Source organism: Barbus barbus, assembly GCF_936440315.1.
Source record: "Barbus barbus genome assembly, chromosome: 24".
Lineage (NCBI taxonomy): Eukaryota > Metazoa > Chordata > Actinopteri > Cypriniformes > Cyprinidae > Barbus > Barbus barbus.
In genome coordinates this window covers 14,419,968-14,445,700 of record NC_136752.1, presented here as the reverse complement: position 1 = coordinate 14,445,700, position 25,733 = coordinate 14,419,968, and the positions used below count along the sequence as shown (strand labels likewise).

The 25,733-nt window shown below is 37.0% G+C and overlaps 1 protein-coding gene across 1 annotated transcript; it reads left to right on the top strand.

Moving 5' to 3' along the window:
* Positions 1-5,137: 5,137 nt before the first annotated feature.
* On the top strand, positions 5,138-25,002 carry LOC306844384 (mast/stem cell growth factor receptor kita; the record flags this gene model as incomplete). Its single annotated transcript, XM_079376475.1, has 21 exons — positions 5,138-5,295; positions 8,744-9,001; positions 9,723-10,007; positions 11,054-11,193; positions 12,014-12,182; positions 12,294-12,480; positions 12,942-13,057; positions 13,536-13,650; positions 15,365-15,549; positions 19,320-19,426; positions 19,924-20,050; positions 20,499-20,603; positions 20,993-21,103; positions 21,191-21,329; positions 21,414-21,496; positions 21,815-21,945; positions 22,705-22,827; positions 23,638-23,749; positions 23,833-23,932; positions 24,069-24,174; positions 24,829-25,002. The coding sequence occupies exons 1-21, from the start codon at positions 5,241-5,243 to the stop codon at positions 25,000-25,002; spliced, it is 2,928 nt and encodes a 975-aa protein (XP_079232601.1). The 5' UTR covers positions 5,138-5,240.
* Between the last annotated feature and the right edge of the window lie 731 nt (positions 25,003-25,733).

Genomic DNA, 25,733 nt, shown 5'->3' with positions numbered 1-25,733 from the left:
GCTACCAAAGATGGATCTTATCTACGTTCCATCAACTGGAAAGATAGCAAAAAGAGGAAACACACAAACTCTTCTTACTTGAGTTCACACACACAAACACACACACACACACACACACACACACACACACACACACACACATACATATCTGTTTCATAGTCATGTGTCATTTGATAGAGAGCTATTAACTCACATAAAAATAGTTTTTCTTTCTGTACTTTGCCTGCGGATACGCATGGTGTGGGGTGGCTCTGTAAACGCATACAGAGGGGCCTCTGTCCAAGACTGCTGGGGTGTGTGAATGTATGAGGCAGAAAGACATGTGGGATTGTCGCTTGCAGGGAGCTGAACAACCAAAGTTTAACAAGTTTTAAATTTGGTCACATCGGACAAGGAAGCTGTCTGTTAAATGTTTTATTGGACTCTCTTGTGATGTTGTCTTTAATGGATCTTTAAGGATGGCGCCGTTAATCATGAAACATTATCTGCAATGTATGCAAGTGCACCTGAAGGCCTGGTATTGATATGACAGATCACTGATACCTAAACCGAAAAAAGACTTCCCCTGGGCTGTACATGTTGTACTTTGAGTGTCTGATTATTGTAAGTGATTTGAGGAGAGTTTGGGTGGTGGATCAATGAGTGGTGTTATGAGCGAATATTTATGGGACTTTCTGAGGAGGTTAATAGTTTGAAGCGATCTGATTTAATTTAGATAGAGATCATGTTCCACTTGAGGCTAACCACCTGACCCCATTTACTGGCTATTCGTGAGAGGGAGACATGAAGTGAAACCTGCGGTGTTGGAACTGGTTAGAGGTGGATGGTTATCATTTAATTAGGCCAATTAAAAATGGATACAACTGGAATTAATAAATGAAAACAAATCATTCTTTATGATTTACCTTTATTCATTTAATTTTAGATTGTGATCTGTCTGTGTGTAGCAATAAGCCATGAGATGTTGTTACAGTAATTATACAAGAAAAGGAAAAACTAATAATGTACAGACAAGAGTGGGTTCTTTGTGGCAACAACAGTATAATTAAAGGATAAATTCACGTCCAGAATAAAAATTTCCTGTTAATTTACTTATCTCCATGTGATCCAAGATGTTCATGTCTTTCTTTCTTCAGCCGAAAAGTAATTAAGGTTTTTGAGGAAAGTATTCCAGGATTTTTCTCCATATAGCGGACTTTAACGGATGGCAATGGGTTGAAGGTCCAAATTGCAGTTTCAATGCAGCTTCAAAGGGCTGTAGAGAAATGACGAGTCATTTTCTACAGAAATAAAAATTTCTACACTTTTTAACCACAAATGCTCATCTTGCACTAACTCAACCTCACGCCTTACGTAGTCACGTTGGAAAGGTCATGCATGGCATAGGTGGAAGTAGCGACCCAGTGTTTACAAAGCGAATGTGCATAGAATTTCAAATGCCCTTTATTAAAAAAAGGTAAAACAACAATGACGGATGACTTTGTAGTTAGAGGAGCAAATGAAATGGAGTTTTTCATCCCCTACCTTTTTGAACCGAAGTACACAGGCAAAGAACTAACCACACGTGACCTTTCCAACGTGATTATGTAATGCATGAAGCCGTACATGCGCATTGCAGGGCTAGAGCAAGATGAGCATTTGTGGTTAAAAAGTATATAAATGTTTTGCTTTGTTTTTTAGAAAATGACAAATCATTTACCAATCGTTTGCCAAGCAATGTAGTAATATAATGTACACAGAGTGCTGCTTTTACACCGATTGCGGATGCAGCTCATCTAAAAAAATTGAACTATTTGTGTGCGAAATACGCATGCAAGAGAAATGTCTGTCTGTGGCATCTCCTTTTAATGAATATAGTTTTCTAGGGCTCATATGAAATATCTTTCACCCACTCACTATGTTTCTTATGCTCACATAGGAGTTTCCTCGCAAGTAAGTAAAGCTTTATTTATTTCTATTTTTATTCAACTACTCGTTCCAACAAGAAAATCCCAGGTGTTATTTTTTTGCAGATGTCACTTTAGGGGCACCGTAGAATTTAGAGTCAACTATCAGTTTTACATATTTGTATGTGCACAATATTTTTCTAATAATGTTAATAATCAATTATGAGTGCTGTTACATTCAAAGCATACTTGTAGAGCTAATAAACCTTGACATGTCTGAGAGAGATGGAGAGGAAGATAAATACTCGATGCACTTTTTTTGACTGCACCTCTTTGCAGACTTTTCACATAATACATCTTGCAGGTCAAAAAATAATTTGCGTTTCCAACAAATATAGACACTCATCTGACATTTGAAACAGGTGCCCTTTAACCTTGCTGAAGGCTATGTTAGTTCCTTTTAAACAGAAGTGTGCTCTTGAACAAAATTTCAGGAGTTTTCCCAAAATAGCCTGAGAGAGCAAACCTAAAGCCGCAGATCAACGGTGGAGGTTCAGGCTTTTTTCACAGCTGAGATGAAGCTGATCAATGGTTGCCTTTGAGGCAATGATTTGAAGTACTTTCTAGAGCTTGTTCTTCTATTAGGAAAACACCTCTATTGCTTTGATACAATTGGTGTTGGCAAACAATTAGAAATAAAACAACAAAACAATTGGAACTGAAGCATTTCAAATGGATTATTAATGCAGAAATTCTATCATATTATCACCCTCATGTGTTTAAAAATGTGCAAGACTTTATTATTTATAGACGTATAATGTGAACATCTAATGTGTTTGGTGACCACTGCTGTCAACTTTTTGTCTTGCTGTCTACTTTCATCGAAGAGAAAAGAGCAGCTTAGACATTTAAATAATAATCTCCTTTTATGTTTCTTAGACAGTAGCAGATATCTGTTCAAATGCAAAGCAGTTCACAATAAATTATAACATTATGGACAATATGTAACTACAGGCAAATTCATACTCCTATCACATGTTTACCTTTACCCCTCAACCCCCCGGACTCGTTTTTCTGTCAGGCTTTGTCTTACAGTTCAACACAGCAGTCATAAGCAAATACAGTCACTGTGTTCATGGGAATTAGATGAATCAGGGAGCCCAGGAGCTTAAAGTCATCGGCCTCTTGGACGCCAGAAGATCCTGAAAGATATGTTGTATTAAGAAAGCCTGCAGCACATAACCCACTTTCTTTATGGTTTATTCAATCAAAGCTTTAAAACAAGTAACAGCAAACTGGGAATGACCATGTGAATTCTCTGGAATGACTGCTTAGCTTAATGTTTGCTTTGTTTGACATCGCAATACACCTTTAATTGGAACTGCCATTATCTTATTTTCCTGAAAACTGCTTTAGGTGTAATAACATGAAGCATGAAGGATGAACATGAAGAAACTTCTGAGAGATATTTTTGGGTCTAGAAGTTTAAATTTTCTACTTTGTTCACCAAGTTTGAGCTTAAAATGACTACCAAATTGTAATAATTTAATATTGAAATTAAACAGAATCTTCACTGGAAAAGCAATACAGAATATTTCAGAATGTATTATTCTGAAAAAGAATGAAAGGAAAGGATGGCAGAGGAGTTTGTTTTCAGAAAAGAGAACATTAATATTCTGAGACCAAATGACTGAAAAAAAGAGGAAGGTGATTAGCAGTTTGATAAAAGAATAAGCAAATGTAGAGAGGAAAAGGAAAGGGAGTTCAAGGAAATATTTATTTACCTTAGCATACATGGCCTTGAATTCATGTGGTTTTTTATAAGAGGAAGAAAGGTCAATATTATGGTTTCGATAAAGCAGGGAGACTATAGTTTAGTATGGAGTAACACATGTAAACAGCCTGGGGTTGTTACCTTAACTTGGGTTGTTCATGATGAAAATGTTAGAGAACATAGTGTGGAATAGTATCACTATCAAAGTTTATAAATACACGTTTTCTTGTATTTCAGCTGAAACAATCTTCCGTTGAACTTTCTTCTGTTCATTTTGCCACATAATCTGTTTGTGTCATATCATTTAGTCTTATTCTTTAAAATATTTCCAGTCAATCCTTAGTTTAAAACATTTTGTCATGTGACATGTTTTTATGTTGTTGTTTTTTTCTGTTATTGGTGTAATACTCATTCTAGAATACATTTTACTTCCCTAACAGGTTTATTTGCCTTATTGAACTTATTCAGCGGTTTCATTTCAGATTTGACAATTCAGTATTGAATTTAAGAGAAAACAACGAATGTGTTTATCTCTGAGCCTGGAATGATGACAAATCACAAGATGATATGAACAAATGGGAATACAGCAAAGACAACTAAATCATCGAGAAACAGGGGTAAATACTGGGTGAAAGGGAGGTCAGGGGTGTCAAAGTGATCATGAAATCTTGGGTCATATATTAAAATGACAAGAAGGCTCAGTGTTGGCTAGCTAGAGCATCTAAGACAAGATGAGCAATAATGACAGCACACAAGAACAATAATGGTGTTTTAGAAAGCCAATACAAATATTGTTCACAATGAAGGATCTCTTATCAGATTAGTAAAGATATAAAGCCTCTCAAAGATACTAATGACAGATAAACACATAAAACCATGATCATATCCACCCGCTCAGTTGTGTCTCATTTCTTTCCTTCTCAGGCCAAATTAAAGTAGCAAGACTGCACAGATGAGACTCATCTTGCTGCTTCCAAAACTAATAAATACCACAATATGTTTGTCACATTTAGTGATAACTGAAATAAATCAGTGTTTTATGAAAAGCAATGAACAACAGACATACAACACGTCTAAATGAGTCACCTGTCATTTTTTTTTTTTTTTTTTTTTTTTTTAAATGCTAGTTAGAAACTTTTTTTATCCAGCTGGAAAATGCAACTGGGATTTTTCTGCTCTAATAACATTCCATGCGAGTCTGTGACAATTTAAATGTTTTTGTTACGAATTTACCATTGCCAGCTCAGCATTGTTAGAGGCAGCCTTTATTGAATTTTGAAGGCCATTGATAACTGCTTTCCTTAGCCATAGTTATCATAGTTTCTTTTGACAAATCACGTGTCACTCTGTGGCACTCTTAACCTCGTTTGTGCGTCTCAGGTATGACTAGCGCTATTACTGTTGATGTTGCCTCCCTGTTCCCGCCCATGTTCGCTCATCGTTCCGCATGACCCGCGCAGAGTACAGGGTAGAAAACAACGCTGGCCCTTTAAGACGGGAGTGATCGCTCCGCTGGCGACCGTTCCGCGGTATTATCGAGCTCCAAGACTAACACACATGAGCTAGATGGAATTATAACAATGGAATATCACTGCGTTCTGTTTACTGTTTTGTTGCAGTTAATCGTCCAACCAGGTAGGGCGACTATTATCATTTATTGCTCCTTTCATGGTCTCTCTTTGCTTAGAGGAAAGATTCCAGAAAGTTTTTCATTGAGGTGTAGGGATCTACTGCACTTGCTGTAGCTATGCATCTATAGATGGCAGGCAGTGGGGTTGTTTAATCATTCTTTATGTCTTACTCAAAACAAAACAGAGTGGTTTTAGAGAATAATGTGTGTACCTGTTGCTTCTTACTTTTAACTACTCTAGATTTATGCAAGCTCTTTATAGAAGCAGAGTTTGGCTGTTAACATTAGACGACCCCATGCGTGTTCTCTTATTTTCCACTTAATGAAGCTCTCCATAAGAAGCTTTCGCACCTCGAGGCACGTTCTGTCAGTTCGGAACTCCACGAAATAAAGTATCTTACTGCAGCAGAATTTCCACTGATAATCCCAGCGAATCATACCCTCTTCACTTACCGTGCGGAGGCTCATTTAAGCGGTTACATGAACCTATCATTGAAACAAGATATCGATCCGGAGAGCCGCAGGTGAGAATGTAAAACCGATCCTTGCGCGCTGCTCTCAATTATTTATCACTCAGGCTCGCGAGTGCTTGTCTCCGCAACAAGTGGAGGAATACGAAGCTTTAGATATAATTAGTGAGAGACGAAACAGAAAGAGTGTGGATGATTAAAAACGCACTTAATTGATATGATTAACTTTATAGAGTTAGGATACAATGGGGAGACTGGGTTGACTCTCCCGGCTTGAACCCCCCAAAATGTTTCGAAACAAATTTTGCGGGTTTTACATAATAGCCTAAACGGATTTATTTACAAAATTGCTAAAGCATCTTGTTTTAGTAACAAAGTATCACAATTTCAGCTGCAGCGCGTTTATCCAAGGAGGTAACCATAACAACAGTGCGCAGCTGGAGTGAATCAGTAATTATCAGTAATACTTTTTTACGCTTGATTAAGGACGTCACGCATAGGCAATATTATCTGCAAAAATGTGTTAGAAGTCTGTAAGATTGGGGCGCCAATCTCGGGTTATCGCGCTAAAGAGTTCCGTGGAACAACACATTTCTCAGAGATAGGCTATAAGGGTACTGAAATGGTCAACGTTTTTATTTTTTGCAAAGTTCTTTGCATTTGTAAGTGTTTTTCTATTATTATCCTATCAGCATGGACAGTTAGGCTGCATGTTAACGATCGGCAATTCAATGTAATTTCCTAAAAGCCAGATAAGTTGTTTTGCATGCTGCAATCTGACTTTTTTTGCCTGCGCTTGCTGGCACCTCATAAACATATCAGATGGTCTTTTGTATTGCTCAGATAAGCCCTTATGGATGTCCTAAAAGATGAGGGGCGAGTCATTAGCTGGACTGCATCTGTTAACTGACCATTGCGTATCATGTGTTCAGACATTTATCCTTGTGTAACTCGTGCTTGTAAACAAAGATATCACTTTTCTTACAGTTTAATTTGCTAAAATAAAGATGCTTATTAGGAGGTAAATTTAAGTTTCTCAAAAAAGGATCACATGTTTCGTTTTTTGGGCAAAACCTATTTCGTTCCATCATTTAGATTCCACGCATGTATCATTGTCTTTGGCGATATGGGGTTGCCTGAAGAAACCCGATTATGGTAACCCAGGCCTTTTTATAAACCATTTCAAAGATCACGTTTAGAGTGAGCGTGGGCAACTAAACACATGCAGCTTTGGTGTGGTTTTGGCGTGAATCTGATGATCAGCTTTGTAGCTAACGCCAGAGGGCTTCAGCGCTCAAGTGACTGACTATTTTGCATCGGGTTCCTTCAAACAATTATTTGAATAAGGGCTTTCAAATAACAACCGTGAGAAAATCGTTTACATGGAAATATCCCTGGTTAATATTAGAGAGCTCTGATATGCACAGTTAGAATTATCGTAATTATGCCTAGAAGTCAGCTTTCTAGTGGGTGTATGATAGGACGGTGCTGCTGTCTTTTCGGGCGGATACCCCTAGTGGCTGACTGTAGTATCACAAGTTACATGTTATTTTGTTTATTTATTTTTACAAAATTGCGAGTATGCTAAAAAAATAAATAAAATAAAAAAATAATAAAAAAAAGGAAAACAGGCTGAATAGGCTTAAATTTCCATCTTGGCGCAAACGTGAATCATCTTGATCAAGCATCATCGGATTATAGTGAACACACAGTTTTCTTGGCATAAAGTGACAGTTTCCAATGAGGCGAGCAACTCATTAGGCTAAACCACTGTTTACGTTTTTATCATGTTATAATTTTTTCATTTTAGCCTGAAGCAACTATGGAAGCCAGTGCATACCCCCAACCCCCTGTCTCCCACATTCTCAGAAACTAAAAAAATATTATTTTAATCAAAATAGTATTCGATTTAGGCTTAGACTTTATTGAACGCATTTTAAAGACATTACCATTCACACATTTTTCCTTTTTAAAAGATTTTCCTTTACGCTTAAATTGCTCCCACTTTCTCAGTGTTAATTTAAGGGCCATAATTGCCTCAATCCATCACTAAATGCAGAAGGCAATGACAGATTATATTTACCAGTTACCAGTAACCAAGAGAAGACATTATTGCTACTACATAATCGTTATATATCCATGCAATCCTTTACCTGCCAAACAGGTGTTTACTTGCCCTTTTGTCCTTTGCTCAATGTTTGCTCGGCTGCTTTTAGTTTTAATATTTAATAATATACAAAATTAACACAGATGTATGTGTGTATATATATATATATATATATGGTAGATAAAATATTTTAGGCTTATATAATCAGCTGAAGTTTTACTGTTATGCAACATACATTGTCAATTTTAATACTTTTTTATTTTTTTACTTTCTTTTGTTGTTTTCTTTACTTATTTTCACCATTCTCCCAGTCATGTGGGGAAGGGGAGGATAAATGCTCTTTTGTTAGATTAAAACTCTAATCTGTTGCCTTTAAGGATTGTAGCTGTATAAGGCAATGCAGCACTTAGAATGGAGAAGGATGCTATGATTCAATTGAATCTAACACAACTGAGAAGGGGGCATTCATCTTTTTAAGAACTCATTTAGAGTTGTCTGACATCAAATTGCCATTTCTAAAGAAATTAAATTAAGTTTTTTTAGATTTGTTGATTTGTGAAATTATTTCTTACCCTTAACTGTCATTTATGCAACCTGAGAGGACTTTTATTTGTGTGTGTGAATAAATGTGTGTGAATAAATGCATATGCGCTTGGTATATTCTGTATATCAGTGTTGGTTCTTCTATTTTCCAAAACCAGTACCGTTGTGTTCTGGCAAGTCAAAGGCATTTGACAAATTTGGCAGATGTACACTGACTCTTTCCCACAATCCTCATGTTAACTCTTAATAATCTACTCTCCTGTATGGTTATCAAATGTTAAACTATTTTATCTTCCACTTGTGCACCATGTTCACTTACTTGTGTCCTCTCAGCCAGGTCCAGGCCGACTATCACCCCTGAAGGACCCCAGCTCATAGTACCACTGAACGACGACTTCAGCTTGCATTGTCACAGTGATAGTTCAGTGCGCTGGCTGCGAGAAGAACGACCTACACGGAACCTTAAGGAACAAAGACAGGGTCAAGTGACAGTTCTTAAAGTCATAAAAGCAGGCCCACAACACATGGGCAAATATTCCTGCCGAGAGGAGGTGTCTGGTGAAAAAAGCTCCATCTATGTGTATGTAAAAGGTAAGTCAACCTTTTGCATTTGTGAGTCAGTATTTGGGTGTAATAATGTAATTACACAGTAATTGGGTTGAGTGACAAGTCTGTAGGGTAGTATTTAAAGAATTCATCAACCCTCCTTTGTGTCTTAGTGTCTACCTTGTCTGTATGTGAGTGCAGCTGCAGTATGTTTTAGATGTGCTAGGTTTGTATACAAGCATGTTAGCAACAGTATACTAGTAGAGATACTAGATAGAAGGTATGTCTGCAGCATTACATGTGCACTTTCTAACACATTTCATGCTTGATGTTTATATCGTTCTCTCTCGCTCTTCCTCTCTCTATGATCATACTCTCCAGCATCTCTCATCTTCCTGTGTGGTTCCATTTTTGTGCCAAAAACGGATGCCCTAAATAGCTACAATCAGCTCTCTGCATTCACTAGTCACCTGCATGACCTTTATTTATACATTTATGTCATGTGTTATTATAAGCATTTTCTTATAATCCCAGTAATAAACTCTTCAGATTGATCCTTGGCATATTTGGCAATTGACAGTAATTTTACTAATGTGAGCACTGCAGATGTGGGTTATTTGTATTTGTTTATTAGGTATGATGAAGGGTAGTTTTTCACTTTCAGTCTTTTTGTGACACACTCTCTCTTTCTCTGAGCTGTAATGTCATGATCTAAGCCCCCTTGGTTGTGTTTCATTGGTTTTTGATTTAGCATTCCTCTCAGCAGATCCTGAAAATCCCTTCAGGAGGAACATCATGTTTGACTTTGTTGCGGGAGAAGGAGAAACGACCACGCTCCCATGCTTGCCCACAGACCCACATATGACAGACTTGCACCTGCAAAAATGTGACGGACAGCCCCTGCCTAACAGCCTGCGCTATTCGTCCAGTACTGAGACAGGCATAACGTTGGAAGATGTCAGGAAGGACTTTGAGGGATGTTACGTCTGTGTAGGGACTCTGGAAGGCAACACCGTTAAATCCGGACACTATCAACTCAATGTCCGCCTTGGTGAGAAAGAAAATGAAAGACATGAATATTGGGACTGTTAATTAAAAAAGAAACCTATAAAACAATAAAAACTGTGCAAAATAATCATTTAAGTTTGAAATACTATCTTACCAGGATAAGGCACCAAATAATGAGTAAGGAGCCATTGAATGTGTTTTTGCATTCAAAGCAGATGGGAAATATGCATTACCATTCAAAGTTTGGTGTCAATAAGATGCTTCCACAAAAATATTTAGCAGCATAACTGTTTTCAATATTGATGATAATAAGAAATGTTTCTTGAGCAGCAAATCAGCATGTTAGAATAATTTCTGAAGGATCATGTGACACTGAAGACTGGGGTAATGATGCTGAAAATTCAGCTTTCCCATCACAGGAATAAATTAAAATTTAAAATATACTAAAATAGAAAACAGTTATTTTAAATTGTAACAATATTTTATAATATTTCTGTTGTACCATATTTTGATTAAATAAATACAGCCTTGGTGATCATAAAAAAATCGGTAGCACTTTATTTTACAGTACTGTTCCTCATGTACATAGTATGTACTTATTGTAGTAATTACAATAACTAGGTACTAACCCTGAACCTACCCCTAAACCTAACCCTACCCCCATGTAGTTACCCTGTATTACCAGTACTTTCTTGGGTAAGTACACTGTAAGTACATGTAAGTGCATGTACTGTAAAATAAAGGACAACCAAAAAAAATGTCAAAACATAATTTCAAACATCTTACCACCCCCAAACTTTTGAATAGTAGTGTGTAGACTTCTAAAGCCACTTTTAGTAATGTTTTTATTTTGAGGTATTTCAAATATTGATGTTTTCAATTCATTGAGATTAATCCGATTAATTAATCACCATATCATGTAATTCATTTAATTAAAAATGGCATCAATTGCCAGCCCTAAATATTTCTAGAGGACACAGACAGACACCATCTGCAGACACACACATGTCTATGTTATCCCAATCTAGCTTACTCTTTCTTTCCCACACTTTCCCATTGATACAATGCATCATGCTTCTTTGTTTTTAGTTCCAGACGCACCTCCTGTACTCACACTGGGTCAGCCTCAGAGAGTGCTGCTCGTCCAGGGGGAAGAGCTCTCCCTATCCTGCAACACCTCAAATGTCAACAGTGACATCGCAATCAGGTGGAAGGCTCCTCAAGGAGTGGTAAGAGCACTCTCATAAACTAACCAGCTCTCACCTATGTACCTGTGGTGCTCCATGACACCCTTCACACACATATATACTGTACATACTGCAGGCTTTATCAAACACACCAACCGTTTCAGTCGCGTAGAACCAATGTTTACAAAAGCAGACTTATACAGTATGAGTGCACGTCCCAGTTAACCTACCTAATGTGGTAATGTGTACCCATGATCAATTTACTGTTTGTAGACTGAGAATGATCATTTAATGTTGTTTGTACTTGATATTATGCCCAGAGGCTAACTGGATCTTGTGTTTTTTGAGGTGCTCCTCAAATTATATATGTTCATGTATTGTATACAAAGCAGCAGGATACAGTTGTCAGCAATGTTGTGTGTCATTCAGAAGTGAATTGAGTTTCAAATTTTGGATTTAGCTTGAAATTGAGAAAGCAAGCATGATGCAGTATTGCAAAGTGTAATTGTATAATTCTGTATTTATCTCAATCTTGATTGTTCAAACAAAAAGTGAATTTATAAATGCAAGTTTACTGAACTCACTCTCTTAAATTTTCAGCACTCACAGCTGTATTTTTGGCAAATTGTGCTGTGAGAACACAACATATGTAAACAGATCTTCAGTATTAAGACTCCACCGGCATCAGAGACTGGGATTTGAGAGATGAATGGCACACTTTGTTTTATATAAAGATTATATAAACAGCCACGCCTAGACATAAAGACAACCACAGACATTTTACCCAAGACAGGCTCTGTGCCTCATCTCTTCAGAGTTGCCCAATAAGCTTTGTGTCTGTTTTCCTTTTGCATGTGCCAAGCAACCATCAGTGCAGCAGTTCTCAAATATCCTGACAGAGCCCATTTCTCACCTGAGGAATGCCACCCTAAATCTGGGGTCTGTGACCAAGCAGGATGCAGGTAGTTACAACTGCGAGGCCAGGAATGAAAGAGGGACCAGTGCAAAGACAGTCTGGGTCGAAATCTATGGTGGGTCTTGTTTCAAGAATTTATATAAATAATCATGTGACTATTTAGTCTAAGTTTAAATAGTCTCAAAATAATAAAACAATGTTGTATGTGTTTCTGTGTTATGTGCAGATAAAGGCTTCATTAACCTAATAAGTGTGAATAACAGCACAAAGAGAGTGCGGGCTGGAGAAAGTCTGTCCCTGCGTGTGGTGATGGATGCTTACCCGAAACCTCGTTCATTTTCCTGGAGCTACAGTGGTGTAAAACTCACCAACACTACTGATCATGTCATTACCAGTCGCTCACATGGGAATAGGTATGACTTTGTTACATTGATACAAACAATTCTTGTTTTTCCTATGTAGTAATTGCTAGGGATGCACCATATATCAGTATCATATTGGTATTTATTGGTTATTTATTGGATATATTTATCAATATTGTATATTTACTTGTGTTAGCTCATTTACTGTTAATGCTCACTTAAAGTTAATCTTTAAAATACTGTTAATTTAGAAACACTATTAAATGTAATCTTTAGTAAATCTCTCAATATCTATTTTTGTATTGTGTATTATATTGTTGTAAAGCCTAAATTCACTTGTCACATTTAAATCGACATTTGTTATGTTTTTTATATGTATTTCTTTTAGAGAAAATACAATATCAGCCAGAATTGTGATATCAAAGCAAACTCCGCATATTTTCCATTTATTCAGAGCACTGAAAGATACTGTAGGTTTAGATTATTCATGTTTTTTTTTCTTCATTCAGTAGTTACACCAGCGAGCTGAAGCTAGTGCGTCTCAAGGTGTTAGAAAGCGGTGTTTACACCTTTTCATGCTCAAACCGAGACGCAACTGTCCATCAAACGTTCAAAGTCCATGTCATAAGTAAGTGAAAATATTTAATGCAAATGGCAAATATTTGGCTATTTCACGTGCCAGAAAAGAGCAGAGAATCTATGTGATATATGAGTTTTGTGTGTATTCTGGTTTAGAAGTGACCAGGTCATATTTCTTGAGAATTTTTCTGGATAAAAGAACTCGATTGTCTATGTAAGACCCTGGCTTAAAGTCCACTAACAATAGTAGAAGCTGTTTAAAAACAGATAAGAAAGGAATGCCCTTCAAGACTGCAAATAAGACATTTGTCAAGCCATTTTCTTTTCTGTTAGAATTATTGATCACCAATTACAAACAGATTTACCCCTCAAACAGGTCACATTTTAAATGGCTAAAAAGTTTAATATCTGCATATTTTAAAATAATAACAGTATGTAAAGTAATCGCAAACAAGACAGCTGTACAAACATCCATCCCACTAACCAAGACTGTAAAACTAACCCTGTATCCCAATCTTTGCTGTTAGGTAAACCTCAGATTGTGTCCTATGAAGGGCCGATTGATGGACAGGTGCGCTGTGTGGCTGAAGGTTACCCTACTCCTCAGATCAAGTGGTATTACTGCGACCAGCCCCATTCAAGGTATGCGAACTGTCTTTCTTAAGTTTTGTTTGTTTCAAATACAACCACAGCTACACACAATGGGCTCCAAAAGTTGCTTTCAAATATTAACGGCATATCCCTTGAGCAGTGTTAACGTATTAGCCTCTCTGAGGGTACATTGTGACGCAGCATGGATTATCCACTAACTGCTAACTTGATGTTTGATGATTGGACAACAAGGCTTTAGCCTATTATTAATAGGGATAAGCAATTTGACTCTGTCATGATTGTCACATCACAAAAGCGATTGGCTACTAGCAGTCATGTGACAGCACCCAACGACATTAGAACAAGCTGCTTCCATTGGGCTGTTTATTCTTGAATAGCGGTGTTGATAGAACACCTTAGCATAGACTTAGTCACAAGCTTATCCAATCAATTCCTCATGATGATCAAATCCGATCAGGATAACATGCCTTGCTTCAATTTGACCATGTAAACATTTAGTGCTATGTGTCTTTTGATCTTGTTCGTGCATTTGTCTGTCAACAGTTTGAGGGTTTTCTCGCCAAACAGACATTCCATTTGTTGAGAAGTTGTTGAGAAGCTTCCACCATGCTAAACAATGTAATTAAAGATATCGCTCAGTAATAAAGAGACGGAACAAGGAATGTAAACCAGTTGAGATTATTTGTTCTGGCTCTATATCCAAAGATGACTTTGAATTCAACTCAGTAGCACTTATACTTAATTTTAAGAGAAGAGAGAGAAAAAAAATTAAGAAACAATCTACTCTGTTTTTAAATAAAAGAGCCCTTGAGGTCTGTCATTTTGCTGCCTGTTATTTTACTTTCTTAAGCAATAAGCTGTTTTTACACACATCAGTAAAAATCTGCCATAGCCCCTGAATGCAATGAGAGATGTTTATCACATCCTTATCATATTATCGATGTGCAGTGGTGCTTAACATTTGATCTTAAAGTCTGCATGAAATCAAAATGACCTCTCAAATTCATGGCCTTATCATAAAAAAATGCACTGGTGCATTTTATTCCAAAGAAAAAATGTTGGGTTTCATAATCTGTCATGAAAATGTAATAATCTGCTGTTCCTGGGAAGTTAAATAAGTTACAATGGGCAATACATTTTGACTGTAAAGCAGAGTTATTATCATTAACGAAAACTACGAAAAAATTTGAGGCTGGAATAATTATTAGATGAAAATAATCAAACGAACAAACAAATAAATGTTTGTTAAGTGAAAATGTTGCCTTGGCTAGTAACTGAAATAAGTTTGGAATTAAAATAAGTTTAAATACATTAAAGCTCTCAAATAACCTAAAACTGAAATAAAAATAAATCAAGCCAAAACAGTATTATTTAAATAAAAACAAAAATGAATAAAAATGACAAATGCAAATGAGAAGCAAAATTATTAAGAATTAAACTAAAATCTGAAAATATAAAATTAAAAGCTAATTTACAATATTAATAACTTTAAAACTACATAAATAATACTAAAATAACACTGCTTTTAAGGCTATAAGTATTTGTTGATACACCTTGCCTTTGTCTTGCACATTATGGTTATCAGCTTTTGTTTTTTTCAAAAGATTGTTTTACATGTTTTAAGATGTGCATAAAAGACCTTATTTTTTGGTATTTTTTATTTATTTATTTTATAGCTTCATTTATGCAGTGTTTCTAAAACAAGATGCAAGACTATTTATGAGTTTGTTGCATGCCTTCTCAGATGCTCCAATTTGCTCAATGCCACTCAGGAGGAGGAGGATGTTGTCACTGTAACCATGACAAATCCTCCCTTTGGGAAAGGCACAGTGGAAAGTCGACTAAACATCACCAAGAACAGTTACGCCACCCTTGAATGCGTGGCATCTGCCAATGGAGAAATCGTTTACACTCTCTTCGCTATCAGCGGTGAGCAGATAACCTCCCAAATCACATGCACACACACACACACATACACATACATACACACCCCTTCAGACAATAACTGAAGACTCGTTAGTAATTACGAAGTCTCAGCCCCAGACGACACCGCCTAGTCTGTTTGCTGCTCTGATCTATATTTCTCACAAACCTGGAAAGCATTTTCGTCATCTGCAGGCTATAATATGATTGCCTGACTTCATGAAACTTCTGAGAGTAAGGGCATTCAGGTGTTTTTTTACTTAAATATATATCAGATCAGGTTTTTGACTCTTTGTTGGCCTTTTGCATACACATGCCTTTTAAATCAACCTTGCCCACATACTGACCCAGTGTATAGGCTGTGCTCATTTGTCACAGGTCTGGGTGTGTGTCTTTGCTTTGGTGTCCTAGTAGTAAAATATTTTGTTAACTTTGTTGATTGGTTTGTTTTGGGGATTTCTTCCATTGTTGATTATGAGGGAGTGTCTCAATCCACTCCCTAATTCAAGTAGCGGAGTCAGCCATTTCTAGGGCCATCAAAATCATAACTATGCACTTAAACACTCACAGAAAACATTATAAAAAACAATGAACATTGGCTGCTCAATATATGCACTTGGAAATGACCTGTCAACGGTTAAAGTAATAAACAAAAAGTCCTATTCTATGTTTTTAAAAGAGATTATTTGTTCATTTATGCATGTTCTACAGGTATGGAGTGAGATACTAATATTTACATTATAGGGATTTTGTGTATTGGAACAAATGCAGTAATGTCTGCCATTATTCTGTATATATAGACTATCATTTAAAAGATTGGGGTCAGTAAGATTTGTATTTGAAATTAATTGGTACTTTTATTCAGCAAGAAGGCATTCAATTGTTCAAAAGTTACAGTAAAGACGTTTATAATGTTACAAAAACAACTTATATTTTATATAAATACTTTTCTTTTAAACTTTCTGTTCATCAAAGAATCTTTAAAAAAAATGTATCACAGTATCCACTAAAAATATTAAGCAGCACGACTGTTTTCAACATTGGTAATATAATAATAAAATGATTTCTGAAGGATCATGTGACACTAAAGACTGGAGTAATGGCCGCTGAAAATAATAAATAGAATGGAGTAAATTACATTATAAAATATATTAAAACGTTTCCAGGGAATAGAATGAGACTCAGAGACCTCGACCCAGGTGCTTCTAGTTTCACTGGAATAGTTAAACAGCCAAACAAGAGGAAACACACATCTCCTCACGTTCGCTCCAGCTGTGCTATTTCTACTGGCTGCATCTTTTTGAGAAAATCGAAACCAGCTGCCAACTCGCAGGTCTCCACTCCTGCTCCAGCTCAACCCTGTGTAGGCAGACTTTTTGGATAAGACAAGATAACAGCAGACTATTATATAAACAGAGGTGCTGAGTTTTAGCCCTAATCTTGTTTCTTTTGTAAACCTAGCATTACCAACTGTTGGGGATTATCGCCCCGGTTTAGGGGGGGTTTCATTTTGGTTTGTTGCAAAACACCAGGTCTTTCCACCCCAGATAGTACTGGTATTATTAGTAAGGACAGAATGGTTAACAAAAGGTCATCCACATCCAGTTTAGTTTGTTTCTGGTACATTCACTTTTCTTTATAAAGGTTGTTGACTACATTGCCTGTTTTTTGCATTTTCTCAACTAAATTAGCCTCAAGTAAAAAAAAACTCTAGTTGAACATTGACCTTTTTGTAGAGTCCATCAGGAGTTGGACTGGAGGTTTAGAGAGCGTGAATTGAATCCACTGCCTCAGGAAAGCCTGTTAGGTGATGTGGGAACTTGTTTAGACTCTCAAGGTTTAGGCTGTAGCAGGTCCAGGAAAACCAGTGGGACGATGTGCCTTAGGCAAAACTCTTAAAGCTGTTCATCCTCAGCTGAGCGAGATGCAAAAAATGTCCATTGTTAAGGTTTATGTTGATTTGTGGAAGGCTTGATGGTATGCTTGGATGCAGTGTGATGATAGATTGATGGACGGGGAAAGATGGGAAGAGAGAGAGAGAGAGACAGAGGGAGGGAGCAGAAGAGGACTGTGAAAGCCAGTGGCAGGTTTACAAGGGATTACTTCCTGCAGAGTCTGCATTCTTGATTTGAAATGGAGAGAAAGCTTCTTATAGCTTAAGAGCTTACTACACCGCTCAGAACAACGCAGAAAAACAATAACACCACGCATGAACACATACACACACCTTACAAAAACAACACAGCTACACTTTCAAAATGTGAAAAAAGTGAGTCGCACAAATCTTCAGTAAATAGTTTGAACTCAGTGCATCAGTCTGGATTATTCACACCTCAGTAAAAACAAGCAATTATGACATAACCCCACTGTGAGGCACTTATTTATTATTAGTGGTTGTTCTTTAATGCTCATGTATTGTTTTTTAGACATTCCAGCAGGGTAAAGACTGTGGTTTTGTCTTAGTGTCTATACAGAGTGCAGTAATCATTTTTTATTTCAATTGGCACACTCACTCAAGTCCCAAGACTAGAATCAGATCTGCTGTGGTTTTCTGTGCTAGCAGAAATGATCCTCAGGAATGAGCCATGTGTATTGATTATCCATCGATGCCTTGTTCACACAAACACTCTGTCCAGAGCAGTGATTCCCAGCTGGGCAGGTTACAGATGGACAACTCTTAAAATAAATCAATTAATTTTCAGAAAACTGCTATAGAAATATACTATATTGCCAAAAGTAGAAAGCCAAGTCCTGATCCCAGCTGAACACCTCTGGTGTGACTTTAAATTCAGACCTTGAGCCAAAAACTCATCACCAAACACCAATGACTTGTATAGTCACTATAAGGACAAAAGTGTTGGGACACCCCCTTCTTTAGAACAGAAAAAGGCACTAACCAAACTGTGGCAACTAAGATGGAAACATAATTCATGTATTTAAAAATTGTATTTCCTCTGTTGCAACAGTTTTGGACGTGTCTGAAATGACAGTACCCTTATGTACAAGTCATTGGTGTTTGGTGATGAGTTTTTGGCTCAAGTCTGCATTTAAAGTCACACCAGAGGAGTTCAGCTGGGATCAGGACTTGGCTTTCTGCAGACCAGTCAAGTTCTTCCACACTGACTGAATCAATCATGTCTTTTTGAACCGTGTCTTATACACAGAGGCACTGTCATGTTAGAATAGAAAAGGGTCATGTCCAAACTGTTGCAATAAAATTAGAAGCACACAATTCCCTAGAATATCATTATATGCTTAAACACTAAGATTTGTACTCATAGAAATTACTAAAGTAATCAAACATGTTCATTAGAACAGGGTGACCCAATACTTTTGGCCATATAGTGTATCTATATATATATATATATATATATACATACATACATACATAGTTTTAAATAAAATAACAGATTTATATTGATAATATATTTACAATATAATTGTATACATAATATATTAATGTAATTAACTGAAATTATTATTAATGGTAATGCTAATCTAGAAGTACAAAACTAAAAAAATAATGAAATATTAAATATATGGCAAAATATTGAGCAGATTTTGCCATATATTTAACATTTCATTATTTTTATTTATATATATTTTAAACAAAACATTATTGATTATTGTGTGGCATTTATTGTTTATCGTCTATAACATGAAAAATAATCATATCAGCCAGAATATTAATATCAGTGTATTCCTAGATCAAAAGGAACACATTTGTCATGTTCTGCATGTTTCTGATGGCAACTCTGTTGTTTTACTCTTCACAGAGAACACTGTTCCTCATGAACTCTTCACACCGTTGCTCATCGGTTTTGTTGCTGCGGCTGTTATCCTGATTCTCATCCTCATTGTGCTGTCCTACAAGTACATGCAGGTAAAGTGTCATTCATTCGTCTTCCAGCACATGAAGTGCACGCTGACTCACTGAGGTAATTCATTAATTAGACAAAACTGAACAGTTTTAATTCTCACACTATTATAGCAATCAAATATTGTAACCTGTATTGTTATTCCAGCGCAACTTGTTTTTGGTTATTTGATATTAAACGTGGTACTCAATGCAATTTACTGTCACACCCGGCATCCCTCCCACACTTCAGGAGATCCTTGAAACAGTACACACTCAAGGAAATTATTTACTTAACATGTCATAAGACCTGATGTTTCACCGCGCAGTTTTGCACTGTTGCAAAATTACCATTCACGTTGTTGTTTGAATAATTTATGTCCATTTACATGAAACTCTTATTAGTGGACTACAACAACTTACAGTAACTGGATCTAGTATAAAAGGTTGTTTTGGTTGTCTGGAAACATTGCTCATTGTTTATTCTTCTCCTATCCCATCTCTTTTTTTTCTGTCTCCTACAGAAACCTAAATACCAAATACAGTGGAAAGTCATAGAAGGTATCCATGGAAATAGCTATGTGTATATTGACCCTACCCAGCTTCCATACGACCACCAGTGGGAGTTTCCCAGAGATAAACTGCGTTTTGGTGAGTTAAATTCCTGAATCGGTCTGCTTTGACTTGTCGGACTTCATAAATCATATTCCAAATAATTTTTCCATATTGGAATATTCTTTGTTTGAACGTATGTTTGGAAAGGTTTACAAGGTTTAGTGCACAAGAAAACATAAAGGCCTTTTGAATTTTACAAAGCTTGTTTCTTTTCATTGGCTGTTACACTTGTGACACTTGATCGCTGGCACCTTGTGACATAGTATCATATCTTCCCCATAAAAGAACAGCCATATCCGTCAACAAACAGGATCTAACAGGATCTAGCATATCCCGCTTCCCTGCAAGCCACACCTCCTTGATTCAAAAACAAGTCGATGTTCAAGCTGAAAGCTCCTTTTGGATCAGTTTCCAGGCACATTGACTGTAAACAACTGTATGAGGGAAATGTGAAATTGATGTTGTCAATTTTCTGCGTTCCCAGGAAAAACTCTAGGATCTGGAGCATTTGGGAAGGTGGTAGAGGCCACTGCTTATGGGATGTCCAAAGCAGACACTGTGATGACCGTAGCTGTGAAGATGCTCAAACGTGAGTGGAAAAAAACAGCATAAAACACGTTCATAATCTTGTGAAATATGAGTAGCATAGTAACTCCACAGCATATTTAACCAGCACGTTTATTTAAGCAAATAAGGTTGTGTGTAAAGACACACCAGAAAGTACACAAACCTGCATGATATGAAAAAAGAAAGGAGGTTAAACATTTCCAGTAACCCACAATTTATTGGCTCCCAGAACATTCTGAGAATGTTAGTTAATGTTTTTTAAACAATGAAACCTAAAAAACAATCCTAGAATGTTTAAAATTGATTTACAATGCAATAACCGAAGGGGAGCTGTACACTAACATTAGGGGGACATTCAGTTTTTTGCTGTTTTATTTATGCTTTTATTTATTGTGGTGTTTTGCCCCACAGCAAGTGCCCATGCCACTGAGAAAGAGGCTCTGATGTCAGAACTGAAGGTGCTTAGTTATCTTGGCAACCATATTAACATTGTCAACCTGCTAGGGGCCTGCACTATTGGAGGTAAGAGGCTAAGGCTAGATATTGTTTTTCTAGGTTTTTCTGTGTGTATTGTGTTGGTCTTCATTACTGGACTGGTCTGTTGCATAGGTCCAACTCTAGTTATAACGGAGTACTGCTGTTTTGGTGACCTGTTGAACTTCCTGCGTAGAAGGAGAGAATCTTTCTACTTCACTACACTGGGAGAAGACTCTTACTATAGAAACGTCATGCTGCAGCCAGAACCAAGGTAAGTGTGATCAGTGCAACTGGTGAACTGTGATAGTGTGAAGTCCTTGTGGATTAGCTAAAACCAGTTTGTATTTAATTACAGTGAGAGCAGGAATGGATACGTGACAATGAAGCCCTCTGTAATGGGACTTCTGTCCTCTGAAAACCAAAGATCACTTAATAAAGGTTGGATCAAAGCCTTATATGTCATGTCTCTTCTTATCTGTTCACTTATCCCGGCTCGTCTCTTCTAATTTCATCTAATCTCTTCTTGTTTCGTCTTCTCTTCTAGTCTTGCCTGCCTTGTCTTTGCTGTTCCCCTCTCTTGTCATGCCTTCTCTTCCCTTATCTTGTTATCCATTTTGGCTTATCTTATCTTTCCTGTTCTCAGCCCATCTTTTCTCATCTTGTCTCTTCTGTCTCATTTTGTCTTGCTCCTTCTCGTCTGTTGGCTTTTTGTCCCATTGTGTTTTCATCGTCATCTTAAATTTGTCATCCCTTTAGGTGATTCATACAACGATTCAGATGCCGTTAGTGAAATTCTGCAGGAAGATGGCATGACTCTGGATACCGAGGATCTTCTTAGCTTCTCCTACCAAGTAGCCAAAGGGATGGATTTCCTGGCATCCAAGAACGTAAGTGTTTTTCTCATTTATTTGCGTTCTGTCTCTCTGACAGATACAGAGTTTTATATTCCAAGTGGTTGCAGTAATCCCATACTGCAGATCTTCTCGCTCTTCCTCTACAATGCCACAAGCTCACATTCCATTACCTCTGTCCAGTCAAGAATCAGGTTGCACAAGGTCACACACGAACACATACATGTTGTCACGCACATGCACACACTCATTCATTGTGGATCACGCTGAGAAATATCACATTTCTCCACCAGGTCAGCAGGTCCAGTATTCGGTTTAGGCGAAGGACACTAAATTAATCACACTTTTGAGCGGGCATGGGAGTTTTCTGTCAGTGAATTCATTTTAGCACCTCTTTGCTAACTTAGAACACTTCTTTGCTAATGAGGTTTTGAATATTGACACAATTATTGTAAATACCTGACAGTTTTGACAGTCCTGACACATAAAAGAAATTCCAAGCAAAACCTTTAAGACAAGTCAGTCCCCTCGGTAGTCATTTTGATAATGCCTCCAGGCCACTCACTTCTATGCAGGTTACATGCATACAAGTACAGCTTCTATCTACTTAAATTGCGAAAAGCCAAAATCTCAAAAGCTGTCAAGATATTTTAAACCAACAATACAGTCTGAGCTTCTTTAGCTCACATGGTCAAGCTAAAAACAAGTAGTCTGTTTCTACAGCCGGTTTGCTTTAATACATAATCTATTATTGTGTATATGTTAATCTGTAGTTCTGTATGTGTGTTTATGCAGTGTATTCACAGAGACCTGGCAGCCAGAAACATTCTCCTCACACAAGGCCGGGTGGCCAAGATCTGTGACTTTGGACTAGCCCGCGACATCACTACTGACTCAAACTATGTTGTTAAGGGCAATGTAAGTATTAACTGTCATTACATGACATAAACAACTTTACCCTTTATTTTATTTGTATATTTTCCCACTACATTTCATATGTCATTAACAAATGGGACTAAGTAGACAAGCAAACAAGTTTTTTTTTAATGCATGCTGTGTGCGTTGGATGTGGTTTTTTCCAACAGCTTTCTGCAAGGAAATGCAAAATGACAAGAGCTTTTATCCATGTTGAGACATGTATCAGATAGGGAAGATGCAAAACAAGTCATGAATGGAATAAATTTTGCAATTTTACAACAGTTTAATTTCAATAATTTGCATAAAGCAGTCAGAGCTGATAGCCTTGTGGGCATGTAGCATGGCTGCGGCCTGAGTTTGACCTTTCCTGATCCTGCCTCCCTCTCTCTGTCCCACTGCACTTCCTGTTAGTTCTATATTAGCCTATGCCACTAAAGGCCATGATGCCAAAAAGCAGAATGAACAGAATGTTATTCCTGGCTTCCACTACAGATACTTCATTTGCCTCCTGATTTAATGATATAAAAAAACCCAAAGCAACAAACAGTCATGACAAACTTGGTCTATAGTGTTGATAGTGTATGTGTAAGCATTCTTTTTGTATATTTATTCTCTAAATTTACTGGATAAGCAAGGTAATGTCAATCATTGAGGTTTCCAAATGCATCAATCAAATGTTTTGATTGTAAATCATTTCTATGCCAATCACAGACTGAATCCGTCAAGAAATGTGGGTTGTACTGTGTGCTTTCATGCTCTGCCTGTGTTGTTAAGAAAGGAATGTTTGTAATGAGGCTCTTCTCTGTTTAGGCTCGTCTCCCGGTGAAGTGGATGTCCCCCGAGAGCATCTTTGAGTGCGTGTACACCTTTGAGAGTGACGTCTGGTCTTATGGTATCCTGCTATGGGAGATCTTCTCTCTCGGTGAGTTAAATTTATCACATAATTATACTGACTTGGCATTATATACTGTTTTTAATCCAAATACTGACAATCTGTTTTTGTAGGCAGTAGTCCTTACCCGGGTATGCCTGTGGACTCTAAATTCTATAAGATGATCAAGGAAGGATACCGAATGGAGTCACCAGAGTTTGCCCCAAATGAAATGTAAGTCTGAGCTGTAATTAGTTAGCATTTCTTCCTGTGGGAAAAACATGACAAGGTAATGATAAGCATTTACCAAGTGCACACCTAACAACACTGTTCCCAATAACACCAGCGCTGCCGTCTTGTTGTGTTTCAGGTACGAGATCATGCACTCATGTTGGGATGCCGACCCCTTTAAGAGACCTTCATTTGGCAAGATAGTGGAGAAGATCGAACAGCAAATCTCAGACAGCACCAAACATGTATGTCTTCCTTTATCCTCTTTAGCTCTCGCTGACTTGATGTTAATTTTTTTGGGGTTAAGATCTATTTAAAAAAATAAGAAAAGAAAAACATTAAAAATGCAATTTATACATACAGTAATTTGAAACATGATTAACATGTTTTTAATTTCTGTATTAAAATTCTAATTTGCAGGGGCATTAAATAAAAAATGTGAGAGTAACGGTCTTGAAATCATAATTAAGAAAAATCTCATCAAAACAATGACGTTTTTTATTAATTGCATTAATATTTGTTTAAAAAACATAACATTAAAAATATGTATTATAGAGAGGAGGTTGTAAAATGTCATGTGATATGACTCCTTAAAAACATAGATATTATGAATTATTACTAATTATTTATCTTGAAAAATATATTTAAAAACCTTTTTTAATGATTAGTCACTTCTATTCATGGTGTAAGGAAAATGTTATTTTATTCATGGTGTAAGGAAAATGTTATTTTAATGGTTACACCCCATGACATTTTTACAGTCATTTTTGTATAAAAAAAGAATTTGAAAAAATTAAAATAATAAATTGTATAAAATTATCTTCAAAACTATATTAAGCTAGTATTTTTTTAAAGAATGCATTAGTTTTAAACAAGATTTTTACCTTTCTTCTCTTCAGATTTACTTAAACTTCAGCTCCAGATTACCTGCGGCACCGGGGTCCCTTGAGGAGTCCAGTTCTCACGTCCAGCGGCTAAACTCAGTCGGCAGTCACAGCACCGCCACTCAGCCCCTGCTCTCCAGCAACGATGTCTTCTTGGAAGGGACCAGTCCACATCACCCTCCAGTCTGAAGATCAGTTCTCAGCAAAAACCAGACGTTCTGGCAGATGCCATTCATCTCTCTTTGCCCTGGCTAAGCATCATTGTAGCAGTCTGACATACATGAGGACATTGGTGGAAAACACAGATCATAAATCTCTTTTTGGATCCAAGAGCAGTCATATTCTTTCCAGTCACCTTTCTCGCAGATTGTGTATATAAGCCCCCTGCCAGAAAGGACAGTGATGGTGTGCATTCCTATTAACATTTCATGTATTCTTTGGAACTGTGGGATATTTAGAATTTTTGAGAAAGCTAATAATCAATGCTGGCATCATTCCATGGTACTATATCTCCAACGTGAGTCTGTAAGAGCACTGAACTTGTTTTCTGTAGAATCCCTTTGCTTTATTATATGGGATATATAAACACAATAGCGCTTCTTTTGCTAATTGTCAAGTCTTTACAAGTGACAGAAGTTGTGATTCAAGGAACAGGCTGATTCAAGTCCGAGACTAATTGAAATCATCACAGCGAAAACTATGGAAATTACTTTCCCAAAACATCTCTGACGTCTTTTTGACATCCAGTTTCACATGATTGGCATGACTGTCAATAGTAAAAGAGCCTGCCGTGAGTGTAAATCGGTTATTTTCCCATCAACTATTCTGCAGGTCATTCCGCTCTTAAATTCAAATATCAACCACATAAAAGGCTACGCTATTTGGAAACTATATGTATAAGCAGCAATAACTCAGCACTG